Genomic DNA, 15772 nt, shown 5'->3' with positions numbered 1-15772 from the left:
AACAACTTCATTTCAGAGGTCTCTTAAAAACAGTCCTTTTCATGCGTGATTTACCGGGCTACCACAGTAGTTCGGGCAGGGCTAGGACTACTGTGGATGCAGCCCTTCTTGATGTCTCAGTGTTTCTCATGGAAAACTGGAAACTCAAAGGTTTAAGAGATTAAATACACAGATTGTGCTAAACAAAGAGAAACAATCTCAAAAGTCATCCGAAAGGCTCAGATTGGTTCTCACATATCCAAACTGTTTTGTCTCTACCCTACTTGAGGGTCAAGCCCTGCAGTCCTCTGTCTTTACTCATTGATTCTAGAGGCCAGCAGCATTTCAGGAGTTGGTCCTCATGCAGGATTCTTCTATTTTGATCTAATTTGCTCACCAGCACACTGCCTGTGGGAACAGTGCACTGTATCATGAGGATCAATCCAGGCAATCTATCAGCATTTATACCATACTCTTCACTGAAGCAGCTGAGCACAACTGTATCCTGCCCTGGCCCAGGGATATACTAGCAATGATCACATCTTTGCCATCTCTCACTCCACCTATTCTTTATGTTCCAACTACTCTCTCAGGAGTTTCCTTCTTTACCTTTAGTGAGCTATGGTGCCTCAGGGCTGCAAATGACTTTACTTTCAACCCCTCTGTACCACTGGAGGGTTGATTAGATGTTGTTACACTCTCCCCCTCTCCTCAGGACTAAAGATCGACTGAAGTAAGTCAGACAGTTCTTCCCAAGTGCATATTTTAAATCTCTGCTATCCATTGCCAGTAGCTGGTACAAGCTATTTATCTAAAGCATAGACCTGCCCCTTCTACACTCTGACTTCACTGTCCTGCCTGCCCTCTTCACCCCAGCAGCTCCCTACTTACTGCGCTGTGAGGGGAGATTGGCAGCATTACCTCCTTGTACACAGAATGCTTTAGTCACAGGACACCTGACACCAGGATTTACAGCCACCTCTAGATGTCAGATTATAAAGGTAGAGTTGTGTATGAGCCAGTGACTATACCTGTTTGTTACAGAGACAAAAATGAGTCTCACAGTCATCAGTGTATGATAAGGCTGCAATGTAAATGTCATTTCAAATAAGACAGAGTCATTGTGCCATGGTTCAACCCACAGGACTCTGTTGTGTGAGCACTTGTTTTCCAGTTAAGAATCCATGGACATTTGCTCCCCAATGGCTGCAGCTTGGGTTGAGAAGCAACATTCAGTTGAAACAGTCACATTGTGCCTGATATGGGACAGAAACCAAGGATGCCTCCATGGTTTTCAGGTTTTACCATAACTGTGCTCCAAGGCTCAGAACCCCTGAGTCTCCAGTCTCTCTAAACATGTCCCTGAACATAGGCTCACCAAAAGATTTGTGAATCTCAAAGAGCCTCTAGGAGGCATCCAGTCAATCTAGGACTTAATGTTCCCATGCACTGCACCTGTACTAGTTCATTTATCTTCTCAGCCTACTCTAATAGCAGGCCAAGTTTTGCTAGGCTCTTTTCATTACACATTTTACCAGGGTCTGGATTCTAGCTCCTGAGAGCCAGATGCACAAAATATATGTGTGGGAATATCAGACATCCTGTGTCTTTTCTCATTATGTTAGCTACTCCAACCATAACCCCTTCTACCAAGGGAGCAAGGACTAAGAGCAAGGAGAAAGTTGCGGTCTTCACCTACTGCAACAACAATATGAGGAAGGAATGCATTTAATGCTGTGGTGCTTCTCTGAACAATACCATCCATATAGCAGCACATACTGGTGAACAGGTGAGTTGAGAGGATTTTCAGATACATGCTTAGCTCTGAAGAGTTATCTAGCCCAGTGTAATCTATGAGGGAAAGCATATGGATACCTACTGCATTAATTTTTATGGGCTGTTCTAGCCCAGTTGCCCCTCACTTCCTAGGACCAAAGGTGACGTTTAGATATCGTCCCTTCTAAGATACTCTCATGGCACTGGGAGCAAGAGCAGTAGCTGCCTAGAGAAGCAAACTTTGCAGTGCTGACCATGGAAAGTTTTACCAATAAGAATATATCTTGCTCTTCTAAAGCATAAAAATCCCATCTGCCCTGCAAGGTGAACCCTGCTGACTAACAGTTAATTTGAGGAGGAGGAGATCTCTTCCTCTCCTGCAGAGCAGGTGAAGTTCCAGGGCTCTGTTGCACTTTATACACTATACCTAATTCACCTTCACACTCTCCTTTGTAGGTGGCTTAGTATGATCTCCAGTGACGAGACAGAAACAGAGGCACAATGTGGAGGAGACACAAGGTCACACAGGACATCCTGTGACAGAGCTAAGGGCAGAATTCAAGATTTCTGAGTCCCAGCCATGTGCTCTGACACCTGACTATGCTACAAAGTGTGGGGCAGGGGGAAGAGGGAAAGCAAATGGTTTGAAAGCCCCAGGATTCTGCCAACAATCCCCACTGGTCTCTTAGTAAGTGCATTCCAGCCAGACTCCTGTCCTAACAGCCAAGTGTTACTGAGAAACTGGTCTCAATAAAAGGAAACAATACAAAGGGGAAGTTCCATTTTCTTTGCTAAGTGGGCCTAGTGCCACTTTTATTTTTTACACTCAGATGGTCCATTCTGAGCCCGGCTCTGGTACAACACAGGGCAAAAACAATTAATGTAACCATCTGGGATTTGAAAAGAGTATAGATCAAGTGTCTTGCATTTGCTAAGCTCCTTCTCATTTGGCATAGAACGAATGCATCTTGGCTGCCTCCACCAGCAATAATTGCGCTTCATATATCCTCAATCAGATGCCTTTAAATGACCAGTCAGAACTAGTGGCAATGAAAATAAGGTGCAGTGACATTCACTGTACTTGAGAAATCTCATACCATCTCCTACAGATTTGCCTTTGGCAAAGGTGAGCTCAGAGGCACCTTGTCCCTTGTACTACTCTACTGGCTCTTTTTTCCCAGAAACTCAGCTCTCAGAATGAGACAGGGAAGGAATAAAATATATGCTCCCCCTGAGTGTGCTAAAGTGAGAAGAATCAGCCTGACTCCAGCCTGCATTTGGGACTGCTATCAGTAAGCTACCTAGAGTTCATCACACACAGCGGCATTTCCCACTGCAACAGACTAAAATCAGAACTCACAGAAGGAGAAACCCTGGAACTGAGGAAGAGAGATATCAGAAGGGAGGAGGGATCCACCAGATCCAAAAAGGTCATCAACTGAGACAGAGAGAAGATTAGCTGGGGAAACCCATCCTAGAAGAAGCAAGGTTCCCTGGTATTCAGTGTAGGAATAGTGAAGGGGGTGGATTTTCCCTTGAATTCAGAGATGCCAAGACCTGTAGAATGTGGAACAATCCAGAGATCTCAGGGAACCACCAGAGTGAAGAGGAGATTCCCTGGGCTTCAAGAACAGCATCAGAATAACTCTATGGACTGCACAAAAGCAGCAGCTCCTCCATAACCTCAGCTCAGTCAGCACACTGCAAAGCAGACTTGACTTACCTCGCTCACATGTTCTACCCCAGTAACCAGTGCCAGTGCAGTCACAGATGAAGCGGTTCCAACCATCCTTGCAAACAGCATTGTTCTTGCATGGGTAACTGTCACACTGCTTGGTGCTGAGGCGGGAGCAGGAGGACTTGACCCCTGCAGCATTCTGTGCCTCTGCCAGCTGTCGGATGTTCTTGCTCCGTCCATCAATGAACAGGTCCCTGATGCAGCCTACATAGCCATAGTTCAGCATGGCCGTCCACAGCTCTGTGGGAAGGATGAGGCCTGCCCGATTCTCAGGCAGGCCGCCCAAGTACATGTCCCCTTCCAGATCTAAGATTTCACTCTCCCCACTGGCAGTGAATGGAGTGCGCCGGCTGTTCACTGATATAGTACCTGGTGAAGGAAAAAAATGAAATGTTAGCCAAAAGCATCACTTTACAGCTCAGGGCTGGGTCAGTTTCTACAGTATTTGCATACATGATGAATTCAGTCCAAAAAAATTAAAAATCCTCAGGAGAAACATATCCCTGTTTGTCCTTATTTCCCCCTTCCCAACCTTTGTAAGCTCCTCGGGACACAGACTGTAGGTTCATACATGTTTGTTCAGCACCCAGCACTACAGCATCACAATCAGGATAGTATAAATTGTAACACAATTCTTAGTTCATGTCCTATATCCTAGGAAAGGAAGTTATTTCTCATATTAAAAAAACAAAACAAATTAAAACAAATCAGAAGCTTTGTGTTGGTTAATGGGTTTCACTTCTTAGGACATGGAATCACAAAAAAATAAAATAAATAAATAATGGAGTTAAAAGGCGCCAGAAATGTTCAGGAGCAAAACAAACAATAGTAACAATATCATGTCACCTTTACAGAGCATGCTTCACCACTCATCACAAAATGTTTCACAAAGAAAGGTAAGCAACTTCATCCTTCCTTTTACAGATGCACAAACTGAGGTCCAGAAAGTAAAGCTGAACTCCTGAGAAGCAGAGTTCTTATCATTAAGTGTAGTAGATCTGTTACAATAAACTGTAGATGCTCCCAGGAAAATAATGGTCCCCTGTGCTGGGTGCTGTGTGTGTGTGTATATAACCAGAGACAATATCTGTCATGAAAAGCTTGAAGTCTGAACAATCAAAGAATGAAAGGGGGAAACAGAGGCACAAGAAAGCTTTGTGACTACCCCTGGTCTAAGACAGAGGAGGGAGAAGAACCCAGGTCTCTCATGTCCTGCTACTGTGCACCTATCACTAGACCATTCTGCTCTTTGTTCAGTCCTTTCTGTAACAGAGACATCTGCTCAATAGACACTGGGCAAAGAATCAGCAACTTTCTCCCATCTAGCTATAAATCATCACATTTGATTGTCCTGTCATTATGATACTCTGTGTCCCTGGAGAGGACTGCCTGTGCCTCAAGATTAATTCCAGATCACTGCGTTCTTTTATCTTATACCCCTAGAATGGGGTGGGGGAGTTCAGTTAATAGAGTTTGCTCTATTCAGTGGATCTATGAGAAAGCGCAGTCACGTACATACGCTTTTCCTTTCCTTAAGCTGTAATATGCTTCTTGCACAGAGAACAGCACATATGGCACACAAGCAGAGTATTTCATGTGTGTGATGTTCTGTATAACTACAGAATAATGTCAGAGGCAGCATAGTGTTTGAGGCAATAGTGGCGTTACAAATTAAAAGCTCAAAGAAAACGAGAACCAGTTGATGAGCCATTTTGTGCAAGAAAGCTACAGCACCGCAGAGATTTTTCCCTTTAAATGGCGAGCAGAGAGAAGATGTGATACAATATGGGTCTGTGCACAAAGGCAGCCCAGTGCAGATCTGTGAGATGACAGTCATTCTCCATCCTGCTCTGCTGGAATCTTACATCAGGTTATGGGGAACATACTCCCATAAAGATGGAGGCACTCTAAAGAAAGACAACAGAGATATGCAGGGCTCTGTAGGGGGCAACTTCTGGGGAAAGAGAAAATGACCAGATTTTAACTTCTATAATCTGGCCAATCAGACACTTAGAAGAGACAATCACAATCTGCAAAAATCAAAAGGGTGAAACCCAACGGAAGGAAAGGAAATACTAGGAGTTGGGGTGAGGGCTGGGGGCTTGGAGTGCAAAACTGCAAGGGATGGGATGAAATCAGGAGAGGAGTTATCAAGGCTGGCCATCAAGCCAAACTTCGTGCCAGTGAGGTGTGTTATGCTGTGGAAGTCTCCACATGGAAGTGCTAGAAGCCCTATCACATGGAACCAAACTGTCCCAGGCACTCCAGGGACAATCCTGCACTGGCCCCAGGAAGAAGTGACTGGAGAAGCTGGTGGGTCTTTTCTATTTCTGACATTTATGATTCTGTAAAGACAGAACAAATTCATCCTGAGACTCAAAAGCACCAGAATCCTGTGTCTTCTCATCCCTCAGGGTCTCATCCCACAGGGGACCAGGGAAACAGACTGGGAAGGGCTAAGAAGTCAATGACCAGTGAAACAGCACACTGATGCAGCTGGACAGTGAGCCTGCTGGTAAGGCCTTCAGTGTCAGCAGGGGTGAGATATTGTGTTTCATGGACCACAACTGGCTGAGAATATTCCCTTGTATAATAATGTTCAATATTCCCCAGCTGGAAACAGTGACAGGTTTCATGGATGCTAGTAGTAGGAGACTGCCTTGGGGACATAAAGGTTATGGGATACAGGAGCAGATGTTAGAGATCCAAGTATAAGATGTCAGTGCATGGAGAATACATAGCTTTTGTTGCATTGGCATCCACAACAGACTGAAGTACACACAAAGCCAAAGGGGTTGAGCCATGCCAGAGGATATTTGGGCAGGATGACTGTCCTGTTTCCTCAGAAACCACTCTCCTGCTTTTAGTACCTGCTAGATCAGAGAAGTTGAACTTTTACAGGATATTCTGCTCAGCTCAGCAGAGCCCAGAGCTGTAGATTGCTTGAGAGAACTGGAAGACAGGACTGGGTAGGTTTGGAATGAGAAACAGAAGCCCTTGATCACTGGCCCAGTTACAAAACTCTATGGCCTATGTGAAATGAATCTGTTGTTTTTAAATAACCAATCCACAGCACAAAGGGACTGGAAATAGCTGGTTTCCTTGCTTGGCAATCTACAGAAAAAAGTCAAAAACAGGAAAACTGCACAAGCCAAACTCTCTTCCCATCCCTTTGGTATCAGTATTTGGTACATACTAATGTGATGTGGGGTAGCTCTCAATGCTGGTGCCCCCCTTATTTGAAGAGACAAAGGACATCAGTCACTAGGACTGTCAATCCAGCACTTTTCACCAGCACAAAATGCAAGTTTTCTTTTTTTAAAAAGAACAAATCTGTTCACTCTTGTTCAACAGAACACATTTAATTTGAAGTCTGTTGTCTCTGATCAGGTTTCAGGCAATCAATAAACCTTCCTGCTGTGCAACAAACAGGTTATTCCTGCAACAGGTTATTCCTTCCATGAGAAGATAGACTCCTCCCAGGGGTAATGTTGTCAATCACAGTCATCATTATTCATTGAAACATGTTCCCTCTTTGGTTAGGCTTTTAGAAGCCATTTCAGTTACAGCTTTGGCTTCACTTCTTTTCCTTCTGACTCTGGAATTCCATGTCAGGGTTACCAACCCAAAACACTTTTTTTTACTGATAATCTGCAAACTTTTCAATCACAAACAATTTTTTTTTTACTGGTAGATGTTTTTTACCGAGATATGTTTTATATAATGTAAATGTAAGCCTTCTGCCAGGCCCTGAATAAGGTGTGGGTTCAAACTAAAGTGAAAAACTTCAGTTGTCAGTAAAAAGTTTTCAGATTATCAGTGAAAAATGTTCTTGGTTTGGCAGCCCTATTTTACTGCAACAATGGTTTTACACCATACTGTATCCATTCCAGGGGTCCCCTACTCTCCTCAAGGCCCCAATACTCACAACTGCACCTTGTACCATGCTGCTCCTGCAACCTATCCTCCAGCCTTATACCTGCCAGCCCCTCTCCTCTCATCCCAGCTTGGTCCCCCAAAAAAAGGACAACTGTCTGTCTACCTCCCTCACAGCAGCATTACTGTAGATGGGAAGCAGCAGCAGCACATGGGTTAGGGTCTGGGAAGGAGTCAGAAAGCCCTGAAAACAGCTGCCTTCAGGGTACTGTGTGAGACATCAGGTAGTATTGCTGTTCTCTTTCTGTGCTTCAATGATGCCTTCAGCTACTTTTCCAACCACAGAGCTTCAATCAGCTCCATGTTTTTATGGAGTTGATTTTGTGAAGCTGTTTTTTTTGCACGGATGGTGCAATTTTTTTACAATATTTATGGATAGGTGCTTTTAGCCTGGTTATTTATGGGATGTCCATAAATTTATGCACATTTGGTAACCCTGATCCCTATGCAAGGATCATATATTCTCCATATGATCAAGCAAAACAGTAGGCAGTAATGAATGCTATTAACAGAGTTCCCCCTTGTAAGTTAATTAAATTCTAGCAAATCTACAGAAATTAAAAGTTTGTTCATTTATTTATATCTTCACTTAGAAAACACTTCTATCAATAGCTTGGCTGCTAACACTATAAAATCATATACACTGAAACCTAGAAGGCCCCTATATCTAATGCAAAGAACTCCTCAAAGAATCATGGAAACAACCATCAATTTGGTCAAAGGTTGGCATTGCAATGATCCTTAACAGTCTTTTGAAAACCAAGGGGAAGCACATTTCAATGCTGAATTTCCTCTATTGAGAAAACCTTGTTTGAAGTCCCAAGAAACACATATCCAGGGCTTTTATATTAACCTAGTGGAGGTCACAGCTCAAATCCCAAGCCTCGTTGAACATGGAAACAAATTCCCTCTATAGCAACATAAAGCAAGACATCCACTACTTGATGGTCCATGACTTTACACCTATTCACAAAAATCAAATCAAAGATATAATTTCATTTCCAGATATTATATCACAGCACACTAATAAGTATGATGGCTTGACTTATAATGTCAGAAACAAACAAAATACCTCTGCAGCCTAGATATATAGTTTTGGGATTATTACTAATAACATAGAAAACTAGATTCAACTCTAAAATTAAGTAGCATCAAGGAAATTTGAAGGCTTCATGCTCATCACATAGAGGATGAGGACTCACCATTTAGAAAGACACACCTCTACCAGGGGTAGAATGCCTCATTCTTACCCATCTATCCCTGAGCACTCTTCTGTCCTCAATTTCCATTAGTCCATGCCACAAAGAAAGCAAGACACTCAGCCACTTAAGGAATTTTCAGGGAAGCAGAAAAAGCCTGCTTAATGTTGCCTATCCTTGAGCCAGTGCATATGACTCCTGATCTGGACTGTTGTCTGATACTTCACCTTTATACCCTGACTTCATGACTCTAACTCCTGAATTTGCCTCCTGTTTGATACTTCAGCATTGACAGCAGGAGTTAGTTGGACACGGGCAAAGAATTCAAGTATTTTCATACTAACAAACATTTTGGAAACAGCAAGCCAAGTGAGGAGTAAAGAGCAACCATCTGAAGAAAAAGATAAAGATTGGCCAAGATGATAGGTCAACACCTCTTATTTCTCCACAACTTTGTACTAATTTGAAAGTTTCTACCTATTAGTTGTGCTATCTAGTCTCACTTAGTTCAGGTCATTAGCCTACATGCATTAGAGGGTATTAAGCCACATCTAGAAGTTCTTACTTGGTTTTTACTAAGTGTTTCTTCAGGCAACTCTCCCAGGAAAGTCAACGGGAGTTTGTTGAAATAAGGACAAAGTAATAAAGTTTATTAAGATGATCTCAGGATCTGTCCCAAACAGAAGTAGCCACTATGATGATGTAGTACAAATTACACAGGTGTAATATAAGTACAGGTGTGTACAAGTACAAATTACACAGGTGTGACGGGCTAGCTGGTAGTGACTTAGCCCAGGGGTTTTGAAAGGGTAAAAGATGATTGAAGGACTTGGGATTCCTTTTCCTCACCAATCAGGCTCCAGAGACTCACCCTTCATGTCCCCTGATTGGCCCCTTGGGTCACCTGGAGGGGGATAAAAGGGGAAGCGCAGCTGACTCAGGAGAGACCAGTGAGGGACCACAAGGAAGGAGTCTCAAAGAGCCGGCAAAGAGCTGGGTCAGCGGGGCAGAAACAGTTGCCCCAGAAGCACTTGAAGGAGTGGGACCTGTAGGCAGCAGTTGGACCCTCAGCAGCAAGGCATGCAGCCAGCAGGAGCGGCTCTCCGCTAGGCTCCAGGATCCCCTATGAGAGGGTGCAGCCACCAGGAGAAGTTCCCCAGCTCCAGCAAGAATCTGAGCAGCGACCTGAGAGGTTCCCAGCTCTGCTTCCAGCTCCTCTAATAAGAGGCCACGAAGCGAGACAGGGCCTCCTGGAAGGTCAAGACCTCTAGCAACTTGGCATAGTATTAGTACTGGTGGCTGTGTGGTAGAGCTTCTACCTACCATGTAGGAAACCCAAGTTCAAGTCCTACCCAGGCTGAGTGAAATAACAGGGAGAAATCCTTGTTGCAGTCAAAAAGGGTTGCTGTGTTTTCCCCCTCCAGGTACCCCTATATTCCTTGTTATTTGACATTTTGTATTTTGTGCCTTTTATATTTCACCAACTAGTATTCTTTGTTCTGCTGTTTGTGTTTTATATTTTGGTTAACCCTGTCTTTTGTCAACTGGATGAATATGTCTATGATTGTAAGTGTCTAGCCTTTGTTGAATCCTGCCCCCTCGGGGCATTGTAGTGTCCACTCTACCCCCTGGTTTATATTGGTTATGTTCCCAGTATTGTTCTCTCATTAAAAGGTATATGGTTAAGTCCCCAGTGGTGGTCTGACTCTGCTCTATAGGGGGAGGAGAGTCCCTACACCTCCCACAGTGCTTGTGCACCTGCTTTGATCCCTTCAATCCCTTCTCTTGGACTATCGCTCAGGTTACACAGGGTTAAAAAGAAAGATGCTGATGAACTAGTTCTGTCCTCTCTGTTGGATTATTCCACAGCTCACACTAAACATCTCATTCATACCTGGCTCTTCAAAAATGATTTATTCTCTTGGGTAAAATATATTGAATAACACTGAGTTCTGGCAAAAAAGTGTTTCTCTTCTAGCAGGCCCAAAGAAATCTTAAAACCCAGAAGTTTACACCCTATGCCATCAGAAGCCAAAAAGGTGAACCTATTTCAGATTACTTTGTCCTACCTGATCTACCATCTCGCTGGATATCCACATGGTACCATTCTCCATCATTAGCTTTCTTCTGGGTGGCCTTCACCTTGATAGTGCCGGAGCCCATGTCAAGCAGCAAGTAGAGGTTCCCATCTAAGAGCTCCACTGCAAAGAAGTCTACCTTGGTATTCTTCTGGCTCCTGGCATCCTTCCTCTCCTGGGGCTTGCCGTGGGTAAAGAGGATTAGTCCATTAGGCTCAGTGGTACGAAAGTCAAAGGAGATGGAGCCCATTCGCTTGGTGTTCCACTTGGGCAGGCTGATATACGCCTCAGGGGTCTCAAAACTGATGGGATCCAAAGTGGCCACATTCTCACATGTGAACTTCACCTCCCCGTAGATCTTCATCTTGGTGTCACCAATTCTTGCCAAGCGAGACAGTTCCAGACGGATGTCATTATTCTTATAAACAACCTGTCAGACACAAGGAAAAACACCATACATCAATCCTGAATACAATAAAAACACCCCCAAGACCCTTCCAGACTTGAGAAAGTAATACCCCAAAAAGACTCTGAGACGTGTGAGACCACTGGAGAATCATACATAGTGACAGAGGGGGAGGACAGAGCTAGAATGCTGCCTGAAGCTGACAGCAGTTGGTGCTTTATAAATACCATAGATCAGGTAGGCAGGCAGGTGGCAGTGAACATTTTGGGGAGTCTGGGGAGTACACTTGACCCTACCAACAGACCCTCTTCCCCAGCATGGTCCACCACCAAATATCTTGTACTGTAGACGCTCCATTTGTACAGACCTTATATAAAATACCCAAGACAGTGTAGCCCCAATGTGAGTCGACGCAATCCACTGCAGTTTCATTGTTAGCCCCATAAATTCCTTTAAACAGTATATGTTAGTTCTAGCATTTCACTTACAAGTTATTGTAGGTTATAGCCTGGATCCAAAAAAAGTGTATTTCTCTTACAAAGAAAACGTACAACACAAAACAGTTACAACCCTGTACAATTTTTTGTCCTGATGCTCCAGAGGCTGCCATTCCACCAAGAGGGTCTTTTGGAGTTAAATGAACAAGAGGACCCTATTTCCCAGACCAGACAGACATACTCAAAGTAGGTACTCTCCCAGGAAAGTCAATGGGAGTTTGTTGAAATAAGGATAAAGTAATAAAGTTTATTAACATGATCTCAGGATCTGTCCCAAACAGAAATAGCCACCATGATGATGTAGATAATTACTGCTATAAGTACAAATTACACAGGGACAATTATCTTGGCCAATCTTTATCCTAGAAGGGGGTCAAGAAACAGGAAAAACATATTGGCTTATGGTGTCAGTAAGGTCTGGAAAATCTACTGCAAATATAGAAGGAAGAAAACAGAATGGGGTGGCTTGGGAAAAATCTAAAATAAACAAACTCCTTTTTTTAAGAAGCAATGTGTACCCAGCTAGGACTTTACAGCTGTCACTAGTTTTTCACAAAAGCCACAATAAACTTCACAGTGGTATCAGGAACAGAGCTCCTTTCATCTTGCTCCGAAAGAGTAAGAGGAAATCACTTGAGCTACAGGAAAAATTCAGTTAACTTTTGGGGCCATGACACAGGCAGGTAGTTCTCATTCGGCCCAGTAGAGGGGAGTATTGACACATAAACAATAGCCATTTTTGCAACGGTCATTCTATTTTTAGTACTCTGAACTTTTACAGTCCTTTCCAAAAATTAATATATGTATTAATTCACATGAAAAAGGGAATACAATGTATTTGCTAAAGTTTTATGAGCAAAATATACCAGATTTTTATTCCTTCAGTGGTGCCAACTCTAAAGCTTGAATTTCCTGATTACATCACAGCTTAAGTACTCTCTATCTGTGTCACTTCAGTAAAGAAGCTTTATATCATACAAATTAATAGCACTGTGAACCAAACCCTGATCTCTAATGCCAACTTGTGTAAATGTGCTAAAAACAAATTACGCACACCAATTTTACAACACAAAGGAGACACCTGCTCCCATGTCTTCACTGAAGCACAATTTCAAAGGGCAAATAAAATTCTGCTTATAACTCCTTTACTTCTTCAAGAGGTACATGGAAAAATTCAAACAATTGTTCAGTTTGGTTAGTTTAGGTTTAGATGGGGAGGGAGGCTAGCATTTCATTTGCCTTATTAGAGGATTCTATGGACAACCAGAAAACTAGCAGGATTGTAGTATTACAAACAAAAGGAGAGTGAAAATTAAAGACTTGAAATTTAAGACTTGAAGTATTTCCTGAAACTTTTTTGTTGCTAAGAACTATTTAACACTAGACAAATACATATGAAAAAAAATCTCTGTGGAAATTCCCACATCTCTGCCCTTCAGTTAAAGAAAAGTCTGGAAAATCTGCCAGTCTGGAAAGCAAAAGAGAATGGAAACGTGGCTTAATTAACTAGCGGATGTTTCTATTTGCAGTGGTGAATCCCAGAGCCCCCCCGCCTCATGCTGCCTCCCACCCTGGCTGGGGTATTGAGGGGAACCAGGCTGAGCATGCGAGGTGAGAGGGCTCCATTCCACCCCTACCTCTAGCTCCAGCTGGGCAAAACTGCTCTCAAGAAGCCCAGCTGGAGCTGGGGAAGGGGGTGGAACGGAGACCCCTAGCCTCGCAGGCTCAGCTTGGACCGCCAATACCCCAGCTGGGGTAGCTTGGTGGCGGGGCATGAGGTAAAAGGGCTCAGGCCAGGTAAAACAGCTGGTAACTGTGTGTTGCTTCCTTCCTTCCAGCTGTGTGGGCCAAAGACAGGGTGGGGTCCAGAGGCACCAGACCCCACCATCAGACAGGTAGCATTCAGGCTTTGGTGGCTGCCTATCTCACCAAGGACATGGAGCTGCTGCTGTGCAACCCCTTGGCCTACTGAGCAAGCCACAGCCAGATGTGGCCGGATCTGGCCACAGTTACCGAGCAACACCTATCCTATCCACCAACCAGTGTTCTGAGTGAGACAGTGTTCAGCATTGCTGGGGATGTAGTCACACCCCACTGCACCTGCTTGGACCCTGGTTTGGTGGAGCAGCTGGTGTTCCTCAAGGTGAACCTCCCACTGCTGGGGTTCCCCAAGCTCCAGGTGCAGACAGAGTGAATGCCACCCACGTCACTCTGTCTGTACCTATTTCCTTTTTTCACTTTTTAAAAACCATTTAATGCCTCACACTCAGAGGTGGTGAGGGCACTCACTGTATCACCAGCCAGCAGGGGAAGAACATGTCCCTGCTCAGCTTCAATGCCAGGACGAACTTGGATGTATGGGCTGGGGCTATGGGGAAGGAGGAGCCCAAGGTCCTGGGCATGACCACTAAAACTGTACTCTGCCAGGGCTGGGGAGGCCTGGTGGGACTGCTGGTGACACAGGAAATGCCAGGACCAAAGATCCCCCTGGTGAAAGGTGGGTAGGAGGTGCCATAAGCTCCAGGCACCACACACATGCACACAGTCCTGGCTGCAGAAAGCCCAGACCCATCACGCCTTTGACAGGCCTGAGGTTTGCTGGTTGCAGTGGAGTTGTGAGGCTCCAGGTGAGCTCAGCTTAGCTGCCTGGGATGCCAGCTTTTGGGTTGAAAAACCCTTCTTCAAGCTGAGGAAGCACCTGCAGTTGGTGTGTGTGGTGTTCCTGGATGGAAGGAATAGTAAAGAAGCCAGAGGCTGGCATGCAATGCAGGCAAGAAAGCCAGTCAGTAAAAATGGAAACCGAGGTATCAGGGCATAAGAGAGACAAGCTGGGGAAGGGGGATGTAGCAAAAGTAGTAAAAGTGGAGAGGCACCTGGGGAATCATATGTTGGCAGGTTCTAGCGTGTCAGAATTCTAATGTTTTTATTGAGTCCATGAGTTTTTGTACCTAGGAGGTTGATGAAGTTCAGTTCATAGGCTTGTGTGTGAAAAGTGGTTTGTAAATTCCCTTTAAGGATCAGACCTGAGAGACTGGAGACAGGTGGTATTCTGTTCTTGTCTTTAAAAATTTTCAGTGCACGATCATTCTGGTGCGCAGTTTTATCATGGCATGACCTGGTTCCATTCACTGTGTTTTGGGCTGTAGGAATTTGGCTTCTGGTGATGGTGCTAGTGAGGTTCAGTGCCTGTTTGAATTTATAAACCACTTTTCACAGACGAGCCTATGAACTGCATTTCATCAACCTCCTAGGTAGTAGGTACAGAAACTCATGGACTCAATGTAGACATTCAGTGGCAATGCATAGGGGGTACAGGGGGTGCGGGTGCACCTCCTGAGAGCACCGGTGCACCCCCTGACTGGCCGCACTTGCCGCTTAGGCGATGGGCAGTGGGGACAGGTGGGAGCGCTGGTACCCCCCCTGCAAGCACTGGCTGATCAGCCATCGCGGGATTGGCCACGGGGGACCTCTCCCCCCCAGTCAGCAGGACTGATTGGCACCAGTTGCCTATGCAGACATTGGAATTCTGACACACTAACCTGCTGAATATCTGACTCCCCAGGTACCCCTCCACTTTTACCTACACTGCTACATCCCCCTTTCCCCAACCCTAGCCTGTCCCTCTCCCCTTGATGCCTCCATTTCCATTTTCACTGACTGGCTTTCTTGCCTGCACTGCACGCCAGCCTCTGGCTTCTTTACTATTCCTTCCATCCAGGAACAGCACACACAGACCAACTGCTGGTGCTTCCTCCGCCTGATGAAGGGTTTTTCAACCTGAAAGCTTGCTAAGGTATATTTCAGTAACTATTTAGTTGCTCTGATAAAAGATACCAGATTAGACTGACCCAAAGGGTCTTTTACCTTGTCTGCCAAGGCATGTCTGTAGACCAACACCCCTAGCACCTGACCAGAAGGATGCAAGGCCCTGGGCACATCTAAGCCCCAGGGCTGCAGCTGGCAGGGACAGTTCTCTGGCAGGTGCTAGAGAAGAAAGTCCTGCAGGAGAGGAAAGAAAGTTTCTGTCACAGTCTGGCTGCCTGAGATGCTGCTGGTGCTACTGCTCACTAAGTTATTATTTTACCTGTTGTCATTTAAAGTGGTGAACCAGGTGAGGCCACAGGGGAGAGGGAGACCTTATTGGGGCACACTACCATGTCATG

General features: G+C 44.7%; 1 protein-coding gene across 8 annotated transcripts in view; it reads right to left on the bottom strand.

Moving 5' to 3' along the window:
- The window catches only part of NRXN3 (neurexin 3), a 1067046-nt gene that overhangs the window by 978888 nt on the left and 72386 nt on the right, over positions 1 to 15772 (bottom strand). For all 8 annotated transcript variants that reach the window (XR_009460233.1, XR_009460234.1, XM_059723130.1 and 5 more), the window contains exons 3-4: positions 10698 to 11136; positions 3479 to 3862 (exon numbers count right to left, since the gene is read on the bottom strand). Coding sequence is in view for 6 of the 8 variants with exons in the window: in XM_059723130.1 (XP_059579113.1) it covers positions 3479 to 3862; positions 10698 to 11136 (823 nt within the window). In the remaining 2 variants the exon portion in view is untranslated. The remainder of the gene's footprint in view (positions 1 to 3478; positions 3863 to 10697; positions 11137 to 15772) is intronic.

Source organism: Alligator mississippiensis, chromosome 2, assembly GCF_030867095.1.
Source record: "Alligator mississippiensis isolate rAllMis1 chromosome 2, rAllMis1, whole genome shotgun sequence".
Lineage (NCBI taxonomy): Eukaryota > Metazoa > Chordata > Crocodylia > Alligatoridae > Alligator > Alligator mississippiensis.
This window is presented reverse-complemented; position numbering and strand designations above follow the sequence as displayed.